This window comes from Helicoverpa armigera, chromosome 22 (assembly GCF_030705265.1).
Source record: "Helicoverpa armigera isolate CAAS_96S chromosome 22, ASM3070526v1, whole genome shotgun sequence".
NCBI lineage: Eukaryota > Metazoa > Arthropoda > Insecta > Lepidoptera > Noctuidae > Helicoverpa > Helicoverpa armigera.
Genome location: NC_087141.1, coordinates 4,341,451 through 4,358,023, shown reverse-complemented (window position 1 = coordinate 4,358,023; position 16,573 = coordinate 4,341,451). Strand labels below are relative to the sequence as shown.

Genomic DNA, 16,573 nt, shown 5'->3' with positions numbered 1-16,573 from the left:
TCAATTGAAAAATTTACCAATTGAGTCAGCAATTGAAGCACAACAGTATATTCAAAATTATCTTTCTGGTTTGCGCTTGAAACATATCCGCCGTCAGTCTCAAACATCCAATTTCATTTACGAAATGGTAGAAAATAGAACACAACCATTTAACCATTAACCTTTATATAATCTTTTAAGGCGTTGTGTACAGCATCGCAGACTATTGATATCATTAAACTTATTGCTGGTTTAGATACTCTGAATAAATGTGACAAAGTACGCAGACTACAACCAGTAGTGGCAAGAAAATACAACACTATCTGAAGTTTTATTTTTGGCGTGAGTGCACTCCTCATAAAAGTATCTGTTTTTTTAATGACGGGCTCAACGTGCGTCAGCAACTCTTCAAATTGCATTTCTGTCATTCGCATTGATCTGTAAAATTCAGCAGGATCTTCCTTAGCAATTTCTTCAAAAAGTTTATTGCTGGCTCCATACTGAGAACGTCTGGTAATCCATTTTGTTTGCCATAATCTCTTAAGCTTAGGCCTATTGATTTCAAAATTGAGTTCATTTTCTATATCAGATACCACAACAGATACAATCTCCTTAATTATTTGTCTCAATATTAGGCGCTGTTCATCTTCCATTTCTAGAGACACTATGCACAACGGACAGTACCACTATGAGCTTAAATAAGATAAAAATATAAAAAATAAATCATAGATGTAATAAACAAGATTGCGCACTCTCAAAATATATATTTACGAACCCTGAACATTCTTGGCGCGTAATCAGCATTTAAAATTTTATTTATTTTTTGTATTAAATCAATTTAAACTATTAAAATGGTGAAAAAGTGTTGCGTTTATACTTGTAAAAGTGAATCCTATGGTGGTTGCAATATATCGTTTCACAGGTAAGCTAATAATAACATTTTCGTGAATCAAAAAACTAGGGTGCCCATGAATTCTTGTAATGAGTCAAAATATGGGTGATGGATTTTAAAACTGTTGTACTATTGTTATAGCTTCCAAAAAAAATATAGAAAGGCGATATAAATGGCTCAGCTGTCTATATGCGAAGTAAAAATACAAAAAATCAGTCTGCACTTCGAATCTTCCCGTTTTATTACTGCTAATTCCCGTTAATTATTAAAAGCCTATAGTAGTATTTTAAGGTCACAAACTGCGTAAGTTAAAACTTCCAATACCAATCTGTGTTTAATAATCTTAGCAAACTCGGATTGGTCTCACATAGCTTAATCTCATAGTCACCCTATTAGAAAGGGATATAATATAAATTAATAATATATAAATAAACGAATATAAATTTAATAAATAATAAATAAGTGAAATGTAAATAAATCTACACAGAAATAATACCTACTCAAATATCTAAATATAAGATTTTCTACATTTAATTCAATATTATTATGTTTAAAAAGCGCTCTTCGTCCTCTCCTCTAAAAACTAACTTTGCTGTGCCCGACAGGGTCCATAATTGTTTCTTTTAATTTTACCCACCAGCCTGTACACATTATGGAATGCAATAAAGTTATTGAGTATTGAGTACGACGGCCTCCGTACTAACTGTTTCACTCGGCTCGTTTTTTGGTTAAAAGTGCGCAGTCCTGTTTACTATATTATGTCTATGGTATGGATGTTCTTGTCTATCGCTAGAATATAATATCAATGACGTGCCATGCATGATGCGCGTGTCAGCCATCTTAAGTGCCACATTTCAATCATAAGGAGTTTACTTTTTATTTCTCAATAGATAGTGAAATAGTCAACAAATATGCCTACGTGTTGTATCGTGGAATGTGGTTCAAGTAAGCACAAAAATCCAGCTGGATTGTCTATACACAAGTTAGTAACCAGTTTTTGCTAGATTCTACATAAACTAATTCACATTGGATAAAAAATATGCTATCTCAAAACTTGAATTGATGGTGAAAGTACTTATATTTAGGTTTATTTCGGACAGTGGGTCGTCTTAGGGGCGGAGTTCTGTATAAAAAGCTATATTTATTTTAGAAATGAATGTTGTTTATGTCACATGTCATATTGACAATAGTGCTGTACAGTTGCCAGTTGTCATAACAGTATCGATACCTAGGTATAATAATACTTCATAATAATTTTTTTACTAATTTTAACAACAGAAGTTACTGCTCCAAAGATACTGAGCCCTCAGAGTTGTGTATTATTTTGAATAAAACATCTCTATTTTGTTATTTACTTAAGTACTAGCGTTTCCTAGCAGTTTTACTTTCGTTCCGACGGATCCACTTCCCGTACCGAATAATAATAGCCTAAGCACACCGGGTATAGTGTAGCTTCCCAACAGTGAAAAAAGTTTTTCAAATTGTTCAACTTGTTTCGGAGCCTATTCAATCCAAACAAACAAGTTTAAGTTTTGATGTTCCTCAATTAAAACGCTCTTTTTTTGCAGGTTTCCTACAAAAAATGATTTAAGGACAAAATGGTTAGAAGCTATCGGTGTGGAAAATATTAATTCCAGGCATAAAACTTGGTATGTCTGTTCACTTCACTTTGAAGCTGATTGTTTCAATAGAACACTTGATGTGTTAAGATTACGTGATAACTCTGTTCCCACATTACTTTTGGTAAGTTTTGGTTTTTTATTTATTTTATTTTTGTTAGACAAATCCTATACATAGCTAGTACAACATATCTCACTGTTCAATCGTTTTTAAAGGAATACTTCCTTTTTTCAGCCACCCAATAATGGCCCCCAGGAGTCTTTGGTTTCACATGAAATAAACAACATAAGAAAACATGCTGGCACTGGCACATCTACTGACCTAGACCCATTGCTATTATCCCATGAAAATATAAATCAAACCGAAAGAAGAGAGAAGACACAGACTGTCCCTTATAGAGAGGTATGTACAATTATTGTTCCTGTTAGGGCACAGCAACATTAGTAGTTAAACTAGAAAAATATAGAATGAATGTTTCTTAAAGTATATCTAGTTTGTATGTCTTCTCTTTTTGTGTAGCAGTCCGGGTCTTTATAAATAATTTCAAGTTTCTAAAATGCCAGCTTAAGGCTAGTATTTCAAAAAAAAAATAAGGGCGTTTGTTACTATAGGTTTCCTTTATATAATTTACGGACATACCCTGCTTCTTTATATACAAGTCTGTTTTTTTCAGGTTGTGAAATTGACTGAAAAAGTCAAGGCGTTGAAAAATAGATGTCTCATGCAGCGGAAAACAATTAAACGTCTCCATGAGATGATACGAAGGCGTAACAAAAAGATAGCCAAGTTAGGAGAAGGAAGACATCAACAGCCTAATTTATGCAAAACCAAGAAGATGGCTGAAAGAAAAAGTATATATATTATATATGTTTAAAATGTGTGAAATTATTTTTTTTCTTGCGGTCTGTGACTCCAATCATAATACTAACCATAAGACACTACTAATTAACCGTCAGTTGCACAAATAACTATTAAAGTCAAAGCTTCATTAAATCTATTGCTGTCACTTTTATCTTGTTGACAAAGAAAATGTTAGCAATAGATTTAATGAAGCTTTAACTTTAATGGACGTTTGTGCAGCTGATGGTTAGTCAATAATTAGATATTGGATGTAGAACCGAAAAAGTGTTCCATAGCCAGTTTTTAAACAAGCTAATGTTGTTTGGAAATTAATAATTGCCTGATGACCAACTGGTTATGAATGTACTTAAAAATTTCAACTAAAACACGCTTTTGAACGTAGCCTGTCACTTGTAATCAAATTTTCAACAGAAAAACTTAGTTATGCCTAAAAAGTGCTCATGAAAGTTGGGAAACTTTATCATGTTTTTGTCAAAAAAAATATTTCAACAGATACATCATGTAGTATCACTGGCTTTTGCCGCGACTTCGGGTTTACCTCGGTAATATCGCGCGTACTTAGGAAGTCGACGTCAGCTAAACAGTAGCCTATATTTTTCCTTGGGTTTCCAGCTACCTACAAGCCACTAAATACTAGCTAGGTACTAAATAGACGGCACGTATGGTTGGTCGCACCGACTGCTGCTGTAACAGCTAAAACTGTTCCGTGTTTGGGAGTTGTTATGAAAAAACGCACCTCTGATACAGGAGAAATTCTTTGTGTGGTTAAAAAAAACGTATTGGGTTTTTGATTTTATGGTATTGTTTTCAGTGAAGTTAATGTGATAGTTTGTTCTCTGACGAACGAATTAATTATACTCTTGTTATATTAAATGTATGTACCCAGTAAGACACGTAACTAAAATACTACATCGATACTTGCTAAATCCTGTAACGGTACAACCCTACCAATGGCAGTCATTTTAGGCGCCACTGCGGATAGTAGGTACGTAGCTACCTATGCACGTTGTTTTTGGTAGGTATTTCCAGTCCATATAGTTAACAAATCAATGAGTTGATAAAGTAACAGTACCACAGTGAAAAGGTTTTTGGTTTGAATTTGTAAAGGTAAAAGGGCTAACCTATTTACTATACTCTATGGGGCTAACTATTGTGAGAGTGACAGGTGTCGGACTGTGACAGCCTTGGTCTATGCCACCGTATAGTTTTTTTTTTGTTTTCCTGGATTAAAAGAAAGAGTTTCTACTGCTGGTTTTGCTAACTAGACGTCTAGGGTTGAAGGACAGAGAAAAAGCTTAGATGCCCGTCGTCTTCTATTGTAATATCCTCAGGGCCCCGATTCTCCTAAGTTAATAATATCAAAATCGAATCGCAATATGATCGGAATAGCAGTTTTAACCATATCGGGCATTCTGCTACTAATAAAAGACCAATCGTATTCGATTGACATTTGATTGGTGTGCGATTGGTCTGCTATTTTGATGATTTTGGTCTATACGGTAGTTTGCTGTACAATCATTTTGCAATCGTAAATCATTTGCAGACAAAATGATTCATTATTGAATGACAGAAAAGGATAAAAACGTTTATTTCAAAGAAAAAATAGCGGAATGCCACATACGCTTCAATCGTAATCGAGTCGGGATTGGGTCTCAGTCGAATCGAGTCGAACGTCAATCGAATGGCGCTTAAGTAAAATTAGGAGAATCGGGCCCCAGTTGTCCTCAGTTTAGTATTGTCTTTGGTTTTTGATGCACTAGCGTCAAGTAATGTCAATGTCATGGTTATGTAGTTTAATATAGTTGTCAATTTGAGAGCAAATGTTAGGGTGGAAGGTATGACACATTCAGTTTTTTCATCCGCATTTCCGTCTCTAAAATAAAATATACACAGTAATCAAGATACCAGAACAGTGCGAAAGAAGAATTTGACGATTTCAAACACTGAAAGCCTCATAATGTCCAGTGAAACAGCTAACAAGAACGTAAGTTTTTGATTTCAATCTTCTACTGTGGAGACGATGAGATTTTTATTTTGTTGTTTGTTTTTAAGAAATGCCAGCAAAACTTACATTTTGAAACATTGTTTGAGACAACTAAAGTATTCCGTTTTGCTATCGTTGTAATGTTAAAGGTTTCGGTATGGATATTTGTGTCGCGAAAGTGTGTCGGCAAGTATGCTAACTGAATATTTAAATTGTGAGTCGGTGAATGTGTCAAACAGCGTTTTGTACGTAAATGGGCCTAACGATGTACCGAATGTTGATATTTGTGTGGCATCCTGTGCTTATCAGGTGCAGCTATTTGTAGTATAATGTGTGGCTATGCTACTCTTTAGATGTACGATCCTATCTTGTTAGACATGTATAGAATGAAAATAAACGCTACTACTAATGGTTGTACTTAGTTCAATGACCTCTGAAACAATACAAAAAACTTACTGCAATTTATTAAATAGGTAGGTATTAGTTATATAATTGGTTGTAATGAAGATAATCATAGAACCCTATCTCCAATACTTTCAAATACCTTAGAACCTGCCTCAAAAACTAATTTAGGACCACAATAAGTAGTGACAATGTAGGCCAATGATATTCATTATATCACAAAGAATAAACTCTTTTGTGCAATTCTTCTTACATTGTATGATCACTATCACTACAGATTTAACAGTTAGGTATGTAAAATTTAATGCAACCATTGAGTCATCCTCAAACCATAACTAAGTTTGAAATGTGATGATTACAGTTCAAGTAAACATTCCTTGGACCTCTACAAACATTTTAAAACAAAAATAAGCCAAATCGGTCCAGCCATTCTGGAGTTTTAGTAAGACTAACAAACAGAAATAATATATTTTAATAGTAACAAGAAACTATAAAAATACTCTAAAAAGTTAACTGCTGTGTATATGCACAGTTAAATAACTATGTTCCTTGTTGGCAACTAGTGACTGTAACAGTCAAAGTTTAGGAACAAAGCATTTCTACTTTCGGATGAATCATCAAATACTGAAATATACATTGAATGAGCAGTTACATACTCAAATGATAAACAGTATTCTAACTTCCAATTTTACCCAGTATTAATGTTCTAATTTCCAACCAGTCTAACCAAGGGTTATCGGGTTGCCCGGGTCCCTGGGTTGAGGAGGTCAGATAGGCAGTCGCTTCTTGTAAAGCACTGGTACTCAGCTGAATCCGGTTAGACTGGAAGCCGACCCCAACATAGTTGGGAAAAGGCTTGGAGGATGATGATTAATGTTCTAATTTGTTTCAGTTCTCAAACCTGGAAACACCTGGGTATGTTGGGTTCGCAAACCTCCCCAACCAGGTGCACCGCAAATCTGTAAAGAAAGGTTTTGAGTTCACTCTGATGGTGGTCGGTGAGAGTGGACTTGGCAAGTCTACTCTCGTCAACTCACTGTTTCTGACTGATCTTTATCCTGAACGTGTTATACCTGATGCTATTGGTAAGTTTTCTTCATGTCTATAGTAACCATAGAGCCAAATAAAAGTAGGTTATATGAAATCATCTCCAGGACCTAAGATTGCAGTGGAATATGTGAACTCAGAATTATTAATTCAGTATCTAGTCATACAAGGCATCATTGTCAGTCCAAACCAGATAATACATAGATAGATCATTAGGCTCTGTAAGTGTACACTGTACCTACATAGTACACATGCCAACGCTTAGGGTTCAATTTATACATTAAATCAAAATTCATTGGTTCGTTGCTTACTACTATTAGTAGTTGATGAATTTACAACCAAACACTAGTGTATCTATAAGGAAATACTTCTTGTTAATTCTGTACTCTGGTTTATTTACCTGTTATAACCTATATGTTATTGTTGGTCTATTGGTGCTTTGGAAACAACCAAATGCTAAGATTTTCCAAAAGCTGGTATTGGGGTGAAATTAAAAAATCTAGATCAATGCCATATGATACTCACAAATATCGTAGCTTTCTATTGGCAAGATATTTTGTTTAATCGGTTCAGTAGATTCTGAGTTTACCCCCAACAATGTGGGAGACTCGCAAACTTTTCCATTTTATAACGATATTACTGCCTGACTCACCGCTTGAAACCTAATAATAAGATTTTTTAAGACTTCCTATAGTAAAACAGCGTAGTTTTCAATGTGACTGCACCCTGCAGTAATCATAGGTGAAAGCTAAAGCCATATAACAATTCCAGAGAAGACCAACCAGACGGTTAAGTTGGACGCGTCGACGGTGGAGATCGAGGAGCGCGGCGTGAAGCTACGCCTCACCGTGGTCGATACCCCAGGCTATGGAGACGCTATTGATAACACTGATTGTTTCCGGGTAAGTTTAAAGTCCAACAGCCCTACTTAAGTTTAAACATCTGTTGAACACTTGTCTTAAAAAAATTGTGGCTGCAAAATGGATATATTTCAACGTCGTAATCGGTAATTTTTTTAGACAAGTGTTCAACGGCACGACGGCAAGTACTTCTATTATCTTTGCTTTTTCCGTTCTGGATAAAGGTCATGTTTGTACGCTAAAGAGGTCGATGTTAATTAAATTCCGCTTTAGGTATATTTACTTGTATAATAATTTAGTCTTATTCTGTGATGTGAATTATGTAAACTACTAGGTTCCGCCCGCGGCTTCGCCCGCGTCGAGTTAGGTAATATCGCATTTCCAAGAGAACTCTTCAAAAGTCCGGGATAAAAACTATCCTATGTTTTTTCTCAAGGTCAACTCTATCTCTGTACCAAATTTTATTTAAATCAGTTCAGTGGTTTAGACGTGAAAGCGTAACAAACAGACAGACATACAGACAGAGTTACTTTCGCATTTATAATATTAGTAGGAATAATGTAATTCTCAACTCAGTCTAGCAGCCCCGGGATACGTTCATCTTATGAACCAGTATCACTCTTATCCGTTAATGAGTTTATCGCGAACAGACAGACTTTGTTTTATTAAATGCAGTAAAATTAAAAGCCATTTTCGTGACTACACGAATGCTCAATGGAGCATGTCTAAAGTAAAACCAGACTTGGATTTGCCGTACTAGGCAGAATATACTGTTAACGACAATAAGTATAGCATAGAAATAAACTAGAACGATGCCGATGCCATATAGTGACTTCTAGACCAGAGTATGCGACCTAAATAGCATGTATGCCGCAGTGGATTGACCGCGCTCTGCACTCTGTGGGTCAAGGATACTATCGCTGCAGTTCAGGGGCCCGATTCTCCTAATTTTACTTAAGCGACATACGATCCACATTCGACTGAGATCTAATCACGACTCAATTACGATTGAAGCGTATGTGGCATTCCGCATTTTTTTTTTTAATAATCGTTTTTATCCTTTTCTGTCATTTAATAATTAATCATTTTGTTTGCAAATGATTTACGATTGTAATATGATTGTAGAGCAAACTACAGTATAGATAGACCAAAATCACCGAAATGACAAACCAATCGAATGTCGTTGGAACACGATTGGTCTTATATTAGTAGCAGAATGCCCGATAAGGTCAAAACTGCTATTGCGATTCAATTTTGATTTTGCCCGATTCTTCGGAGAATCGGGCCCCAGCTAGAGAGCACCTAAAAGCAACACCAAGAAAAATCTACTACAGTCAAAGAAATAATCACTATATCTCTGATGTTTGAGGGAAGTCAGTGTCAGTCACTACCCAGAAAACGCACAATTAGTCGAAAAATTCATGACGTAGTGATGTGAAAAACATTTGTTTGTTTACAGTCGATAATTCAATACATCGACGAACAATTTGAGCGGTTTCTGCGAGACGAGAGCGGCTTGAACCGACGTAATATTGTCGATAACCGCATACATTGCTGCTTTTACTTCATATCGCCGTTTGGACATGGGTAATCATTATTTTTTGTGTATTTTGGTATGGTTTTTTCAATGTTCTTACAAATAAAATGCCATTGGGTTATTTTGAGCTTTATTTAAGATAGGCATAAAGGCATTATGTTATGCTTATTATTACAAGCTTTTATTTAATTGCAATGTATGTATGTTTTTAAAGATTTTTTTACCTAATTTTTTTTATTTAGTACTCTAACCCTCATTGATTTTCAGCACTGTGCTTTCTTTTATATTTGGCTTCAATATTTATTTTTATATGTTCTTAAATGTATAATATCTTGAACATAAATTCAGGCTTTCTTACGATACACATAAACAGGAACTTGAAAAAATATTGCTTTGTTTTCTTGATGCTAGGCTAAAACCTCTGGACATTGAGTTTATGAAGCAACTGCATAACAAAGTGAACATCGTGCCAGTGATCGCGAAGGCCGACTGTCTCACTAAGAAAGAGGTGCAGAGGCTGAAGACCAGGGTAAGTCGGAAACAACCTCATTTAACTAAATACTTTTTCGTTACAACTTTTTTGAAGATCAAATAAGTATTGACTGCATTTTCGCCTCTTTATATGGTACCTAGGATCATAAATTGACTTTGAAGCAACGTGAGGATCGTAATACGTCTCATATAAATACAATAAAAACGAATATGTGCAAATTATTCGGAACTATACAACGGAATTGTTTTCTTTAAATAAGGTCATGGAAGAAATTGAGCGCGAAGGAATCAAGATCTACCCCCTTCCTGATTGTGACAGCGACGAAGACGAGGATTACAAGGAACAGGTTCGATTATTTTCTCATTAACCTACTTAAAAAATGGAAGTTCTCAATTTGTTATTCCCGCTAATAAGAGTCTTACCAAGGAGTATCGAGTTGCCAAATAACCGGGTTGAGTGAAAATGTCGGCTAACAAAAGCTGATAAGTAAGCAGAAAAAAAAATCTCAGTTGGAGGACAGTTCTGAGGAATCCTTGCTCATCTCAACTCATCTGACTAGAAGGTCCCCCAAACTTGCCGGGGCTGCCGAATTTTTCGAAAAAGCTACCGATGCCCAGGTACGCAAATAAAAAGAACATGGTGGGTTTTAGTCAATTAAACTATAACACATATAACGGGGTTATTTGATGTTTTCCCCCCAAATGAAAGGTTCCCCAACTGAGGATTGCTTAATTGTTTACTTCCACGCAAGTTCGAGATATTTCTAGAACATTCGAGAACGTTCTAGGTGCGTCAACTAAAAGCGGCCGTGCCATTCGCGGTGTGCGGCGCAGGCCAACAGCTGGAGGTGCGCGGGCGCCGAGTGCGCGGCCGCCTGTACCCGTGGGGAGTGGTCGAAGTCGAGAACCCGGAGCACTGCGACTTTATTAAGCTCAGGACTATGCTTATGTGAGTATTATAAGGCTTAATGTAACTTTAGGGTGCATCTACACGGTGCATGTAGCTGGAGTACGTTAAAAAGCGCAAGTGATAAGTGACAAGAGCACGCGGATGGGTATTTTGCTTTGGTACATGATCGAGTCGCTAGACACGCACATTTTTTAATATGCATGTAACCAGCGCATATGCATGCGCAAGCTAAGTACTTGCACCGTGTAGTAGATGTACCCTAGGCTCATAGGAATGAAATATTCAGATACAGGCGAATGTGTCTTTTACCTATCTTAACCTTTACACATGTTGTATAGAAGATTTTAGTCTTAGCGATGAAACGTCACCTTTTATTTTATTATTTGTAAAAATTTATGTAGCTCTAGCTTATGGATAAAAGATAATTTAATATACTCGTATGTAGACATTTTAATTTGTATCTTGACTCTTACCTAATAGCTGTTGGTCTTTTCGATGTTCTATGTAGGTTGGGGTTTTAGAAGACTATATAATGAGGCTAAATGTATTTTTATTGGTACTTCTGCCCACAACCATTTTCATTTACATCTCCAAATTAAGCAGCCAGTCTACGCCATCATTAAAATATTTAAAAATGAAAGTTTCCTTAACAGATTTACTTCATTACTCAGAACCTCTTCAAACACTGATAACATCTTATCCATTAGTACAGTGATTCACTACACCTAAACCCAACGTTTCTGTTTCCAAGTTTTAAAAGTGATTCACCATTGCTCACTACTAGAGATCGGAATTTTTATCACTAACATGCATAATAACGTTTTCACACCAGCGGATTTTTGCAAAGATTGGCTTGCGGCTAAAATCTGTCGCTCTGTTTTAAACGTCACCTTTACCACCCGTACAAATCGAGCTTAAAATTCACTGGTGTGAACACGCTTTATGACTTGAAAGTCCCGGAATTTTATGTAACGTGGTTTTAAAAGTACCCCTATACATGCTACGCCAACCCCAAATAAAATTGGGATAAGGGCAGGAGGATGATGATGATGATGATGATGGTTTTAAAAGTACCCGCTTTGGTAATAGGTTTACTCCACCAACTTTGCCCAGGACGGTGGTCTAAACCTGGTACAAAAGCTGGTACTATTTTAAAAACACTTTATAATGAGGTTGTTCAATTTTATAATACTAGTTTTGCTAACCGACCTGTATATTGCAGCACCCACATGCAAGACCTGCAGGAAGTGACGCAAGAGGTGCACTATGAGAACTACAGGTCGGAGCGACTCGCGCGCAGCGGACAGGTGCCCAAGCGACACACGTGAGTATTGCGTACCAGTAACGGCTCATTTTGTGTGACAGTTGTGTAAAAAAGTGTTAAGTAAATAATGGATGTGAGGATCAAAAGGCATACATAGTATTCTCACTTAATTCGATTGCGGGCATTTACACGGTGCAACTAGCTTGCGCATGTTTACTTGCACCAGTATAAATATGCACCGTGTAGACACACCCTTAGGTTGAGAATGACAATATATTATTTTTTATATGACAATATATTATTTTTTATAGTAAATGGAAGTCGATAAAATGAATCGTGTAAAGGTAAATTGGTTAAATGAACGGAGACAGTTCTAGAAATCCATCCTAGGTCACAAATAGATTTCCACAGAATTAAACTATCATTGTAAAAGAAATTGTAAATAAACTAAAACAATAAGAATTCTTGACATACCCGGGTAACTGGGTTAAGGAGGTCAGATAGGTAACAATGGTACTCAACTACATCTGCTTAGACTGAAAGCCGACCCCAACATAGTTGCGAAAAGGCTTATCAGTGATGATGAATAAGAATTATTAACACCAACATGTCTTCTAAAAATCTCTCTAGTTCTTGTGCATAAATGCTAACAAATGATATGCTTGATCGAATAACTTTTACTCGTAAGAGTCATGCAATAAGAAAGTGAACCTTATTATCACGCGAACGGTTTTGATCGAATCATTGTTGCTTGCAATTGTCATGTAACCGTTTCTCTCGGTTTCACCTGCGTGTCGAAGAAACTTTTTTACGAATTTGGATAAAATATACCCTATGTCAGCCGGAGATAGTGTAGCTTCCTAATAGTGAAATAATTTTGCAAATCGGTTCTGTAGTTTCGAAGCCATTCTTTATTATATTAGGAGGACTGGTGTAGATGTATCGTACTATAGTAGTAGTATAAAGTTGTTGTTGTTTTCGTGTATTAATTCAACTGTTAATTGAGTTAAAGTGGTCTCGAGGCTAGGTTTCATGCCTGAGTAAATATGGCGAGGTCTACCTACATGGAAGAAAACATTCGTACTAATTATTTAAATGATCACTAGCGACCTTGAACCTTCTCCATGAATCTTTTATATGGTGAAAACGAAGACCTGTTTAGTGAAATTAAAAATAATTTAGAATATAAGCAATTTCTTTGTTAAAAGCAGAGTCAAAACTATAAATTTGGACTAAATTTAATAAGATTCAAGTTGTAATATCTATAATAAATTATATGCAGGTCGACGGAGAGCGGTCTGAGCGAGGCTGACTCCAACGGAATGACCAACGGATCGGAAGACCCGAGCGACCGCGAGCGAGCTCTGCGTGAGAAGGTAAGTCCTTATACTGAAACTAGCTTCCGCCCGCGGCTTCGCCCGCGTCAAGTTCGGTTATATTGCGTTTCTAAGGGAATTCTTCAAAAGTCCGGGATAAAAACTATCCTAATATTAGTTGGGATGTTGTTCTATTTACATCGAATCTTCCATCACAACTATGAAAATGTCCCAAAAATACAAGCGTACACTTCAATGCTCACAGGAGGCGGAACTGCGTCGCATGCAAGAGATGCTGGAGCAGATGCAGCGTCAGATGAACCTGCAGGCTGCGAGCGGTACCAGCACCACTACCACCGCATAGTGCTTGCACTCCGCACAGGTATAGTAGTCACTAACAGCCAGTTTCTTCATCAAAAGCGATAGTTATCAAAAATAAAAGCCAAAGTAATGTCATAAAGTAAAAGTAACGGTCAAAATCATTTTATCTATTAGTTTTGCTGTTACTTTAGCCTTGAAAAGCGTATTTGACCGTTACTTTTACTTTTTTTATGACATTACTTTGGCTTTTACTTTTGATGAAGAAACTGGCTATAATACATAGTTACAGCCTTTTTATCGTCCCACTGCTGGGCACAGGCCTCTCGCACGGAGAATGATTGAGCGTTAATCACCATGCTTGCTCAATGCGGGTTGGTGATTCCAGACTCTATAGTCCAGGTTACCTCGAGATGTTTTCTGGGTAAAATCTGTGCGTCTATATCCCTTTGGTGCGACTCCCAATCTGAAATGGGATTTGTGCGAAAATAACTAAGAAACTAGAGTTCAATAGATATATTAATTTTATCTTTGGAATCGTTTTGCTTCTTGTATTACTTTGCGAAGTTTAAAGTCTATGGCCAAAATGTTACTACTGTTTAAATTTCTGTTAAAAGGCATGCAGGTTTAAATGCTACATTTGGATTCAAACTTTTGCTTTATAAAACGATCTGATGATTTTTCTTTTTGATGACACCATAATGTGCATGTATTTTTGTATATTCAATGCATAAATATGACATTCTGATTTCACAGTTGGACATTAGTACGGCTGTCCAGCTGCCGGCAACGTGCGACGTCGTCAACTCGATACTTCGCGCCATCCCCTACTGTGTTACTTCCAGCTAAATGTAATTGTCGTACGTCCTGTAACGTTCATACAAATATGTCGCACGATACCAGTTCAATCGTATTACATCTGTTGACATTGTAGTTAGAAAATCGCCTAAATAGAATTAGTTTAGTCGTAGTTGCAGTTCCCGTCACTAGTAATGAGTGTTGCCCTGTTAACTATCCGGAGAATTTCTACTAAAGTCGTAGTAATTCGAATGTGTTAACAAAGGCTTTAGGACGAAATTGTCTTTAGGTTAATTATAAACCCATGTGAGGTCTCCTAGAAATTCCGTCAGTTGTAGTAAAATTAGTGTACAATAGTTAAGTGCAATACTCATAAAGGTCGTAGCTATGTATTTTTGTGAACATTACAGAGTTAAGTATTATTTTGATTACTCAAATACTATTTCTTTTTATTATTTTATAGGACGATATTATTATAGGTATATCCATATCTATAGACAATAGAATGTTTTATCTCTCTATAGTTATAAGAATGCAATATTTACACAGTGATTCCTCATTAAGAAACTTTTTATCAAAATAGAAATTGTGAAAGTTTATCATTCGACCGCGAAATAAATACGAAATATTAGTCGAATATTTGTCTTCTGCAAATGCAGATTAAATACTTTGCAGAATCTCAAGTTTATAGATGCGTTCAGGTTAACTATATTGATTGATTTGATGCGGAAATATTTCGAATATAAAATGCACGATATGACATAACATATTTGGTAGGCTAATTTTATAATAATAATAAAGGCCTACAAAGGATCAGACTTTGGTCTATGCCTATAAAAAAGCCCCATGTCAAATATGTAACAGTAGGTTGTAAAATGTGGCCTCACGATGATCTGACATGCATTTATTATTATTTTTCTGTGCCATTCTGTTCTGTAACATAACTTAATCTAAGTAAATCTCGTTTATTTCAGTATTGTGTCTACCGAACCACCTTAACTACAAATACATCTATTTTAATTATCGGTCTAAAATGTTTTATATGAACTACTAAGATTGGATCTGCGAGTTTTTCTTATCGAGAATTAATCCTGTCGATGCATTTTTCTCACACGACTAAAGTATTATTTTTACTTTGATGACTGACATTATATTTTATTTGAGTATTCCATTTTTTGTATTGTCAATTTACTCTTTAATATTAGGAGATTAGAATAGTTTCCTACTTACTTATAAGGATTTATTGGAATGATTGTATCGAATAGAAGGCTGAAAATGCTCTTTGGAAAGTCTAATTGAATTGAATTTTCAAATTCTAACTTGAGTAGGTACTTAAAATTCTTAGTATCTCGTGTATTTAGAATTTATTCCGATGTTGGTGCATTTATTTTGTACTTTAATTGTATATCACTGAATCTATCCACTATTGTAAACTAATTGAAGAATCGAATAATAATTAATCAAATAAATCATAGAACTTAAATTGGTGCCAAAGTTTCGAAATATTATTTTAAAATTATCTAATTTTAAATGTCTCTGATTTTCCTGATTGTGCATTATTATCTAGGAACCCATGTAATTTTTGTGTAAAAGAAACCTCTATGTAATCATATTTTTATAGTAAATATAAACGAATCATACCAATTTGTGTTTTTTTTCTTACCTACTCGCATTCTTCTTTATCAGCAGCAGTTGCGGCGTGAGACGAAAGGTGGACTTAGGTGGACGTAGGGTAGGGTCATGAACATCGCGTATCTCCATCACCTCACAGACAGCATCCCTCCAATTTCGCTGGATTTTTGCTGCTTACTCAAAAACTGTGATAGACTTACCTTAAGAAATGATTGCGTTATGAGGGCTCAATGTGAGAAGCAAATAAATGTCGATTCAGATTTATTTCGCCAAAATAGATCTAGGTATCTCTATTAGAAGATTTCAAAGTGCATCATCTCGGATAGTCTTTATTTTTTGCGGATTTTCCGCGCCGCTCTTAGTAGGTGAAAACTTTGACCCGCTAGTTTATGAACTTTGTTTAATTAAACTAGAAATAATCGGTAATATTTACATACCATCAAAAAAGATAAATTGCATTACCATTGTTCAATTAACTGCTCTATATTAGTTACCGCTCGCAGGTCTGAATATATATTGACTGACGGAGTTATGTTTTACTTATCTGCTGTATTTCGTTTTTATCTAATAAGAAAGTAAAATACACAATAACAACCATTTTTTCAAAAAACGTATGGGTTTTGGTTAGTAAGTCGATTTTATGTGAATTGACAACACTAGC

The 16,573-nt window shown here is 35.7% G+C and overlaps 3 protein-coding genes across 4 annotated transcripts in view; 2 read left to right on the top strand and 1 right to left on the bottom strand.

The window, feature by feature from the left end:
* Positions 1 to 16,573, bottom strand: part of LOC110370826 (glucose dehydrogenase [FAD, quinone]) — a 257,804-nt gene that overhangs the window by 7,622 nt on the left and 233,609 nt on the right. The gene's annotated exons all lie outside the window — the stretch shown is intronic.
* On the top strand, positions 1,655 to 3,376 carry LOC110370944 (THAP domain-containing protein 1). 2 transcript variants are annotated; one of them, XM_021326962.3, is made up of 4 exons: positions 1,655 to 1,853; positions 2,440 to 2,614; positions 2,726 to 2,893; positions 3,165 to 3,376. In XM_021326962.3, exons 1-4 carry the CDS (start codon positions 1,783 to 1,785, stop codon positions 3,363 to 3,365), a joined length of 615 nt encoding a protein of 204 aa, XP_021182637.3. In that variant the 5' UTR covers positions 1,655 to 1,782; the 3' UTR covers positions 3,366 to 3,376. The 2 variants fall into 2 exon arrangements, with proteins under 2 accessions (XP_021182637.3, XP_021182638.3); XM_021326963.3 differs by having other exon boundaries at positions 1,658 to 1,816.
* On the top strand, positions 5,139 to 15,924 carry LOC110370941 (septin-1). The gene is made up of 11 exons (XM_021326959.3): positions 5,139 to 5,336; positions 6,631 to 6,823; positions 7,557 to 7,687; positions 9,105 to 9,232; positions 9,594 to 9,711; positions 9,935 to 10,021; positions 10,463 to 10,623; positions 11,807 to 11,908; positions 13,131 to 13,224; positions 13,430 to 13,546; positions 14,239 to 15,924. Exons 1-10 carry the CDS (start codon positions 5,310 to 5,312, stop codon positions 13,526 to 13,528), a joined length of 1,140 nt encoding a protein of 379 aa, XP_021182634.3. The 5' UTR covers positions 5,139 to 5,309; the 3' UTR covers positions 13,529 to 13,546; positions 14,239 to 15,924.

Bases quoted from the DNA above. Each gene is read 5' to 3' on its own strand.
- LOC110370941 (XM_021326959.3), top strand. From the start codon at position 5,310: ATGTCCAGTGAAACAGCTAACAAGAAC. The intron at 9,233-9,593 runs GTAATCATTATT...TCTTGATGCTAG, and splicing joins ATATCGCCGTTTGGACATGG to GCTAAAACCTCTGGACATTG. The intron at 9,712-9,934 runs GTAAGTCGGAAA...TCTTTAAATAAG, and splicing joins TGCAGAGGCTGAAGACCAGG to GTCATGGAAGAAATTGAGCG.
- LOC110370944 (XM_021326962.3), top strand. From the start codon at position 1,783: ATGCCTACGTGTTGTATCGTGGAATGTGGTTCAAGTAAGCACAAAAAT. The intron at 1,854-2,439 runs GTTAGTAACCAG...CTTTTTTTGCAG, and splicing joins GCTGGATTGTCTATACACAA to GTTTCCTACAAAAAATGATT. The intron at 2,894-3,164 runs GTATGTACAATT...TGTTTTTTTCAG, and splicing joins AGACTGTCCCTTATAGAGAG to GTTGTGAAATTGACTGAAAA.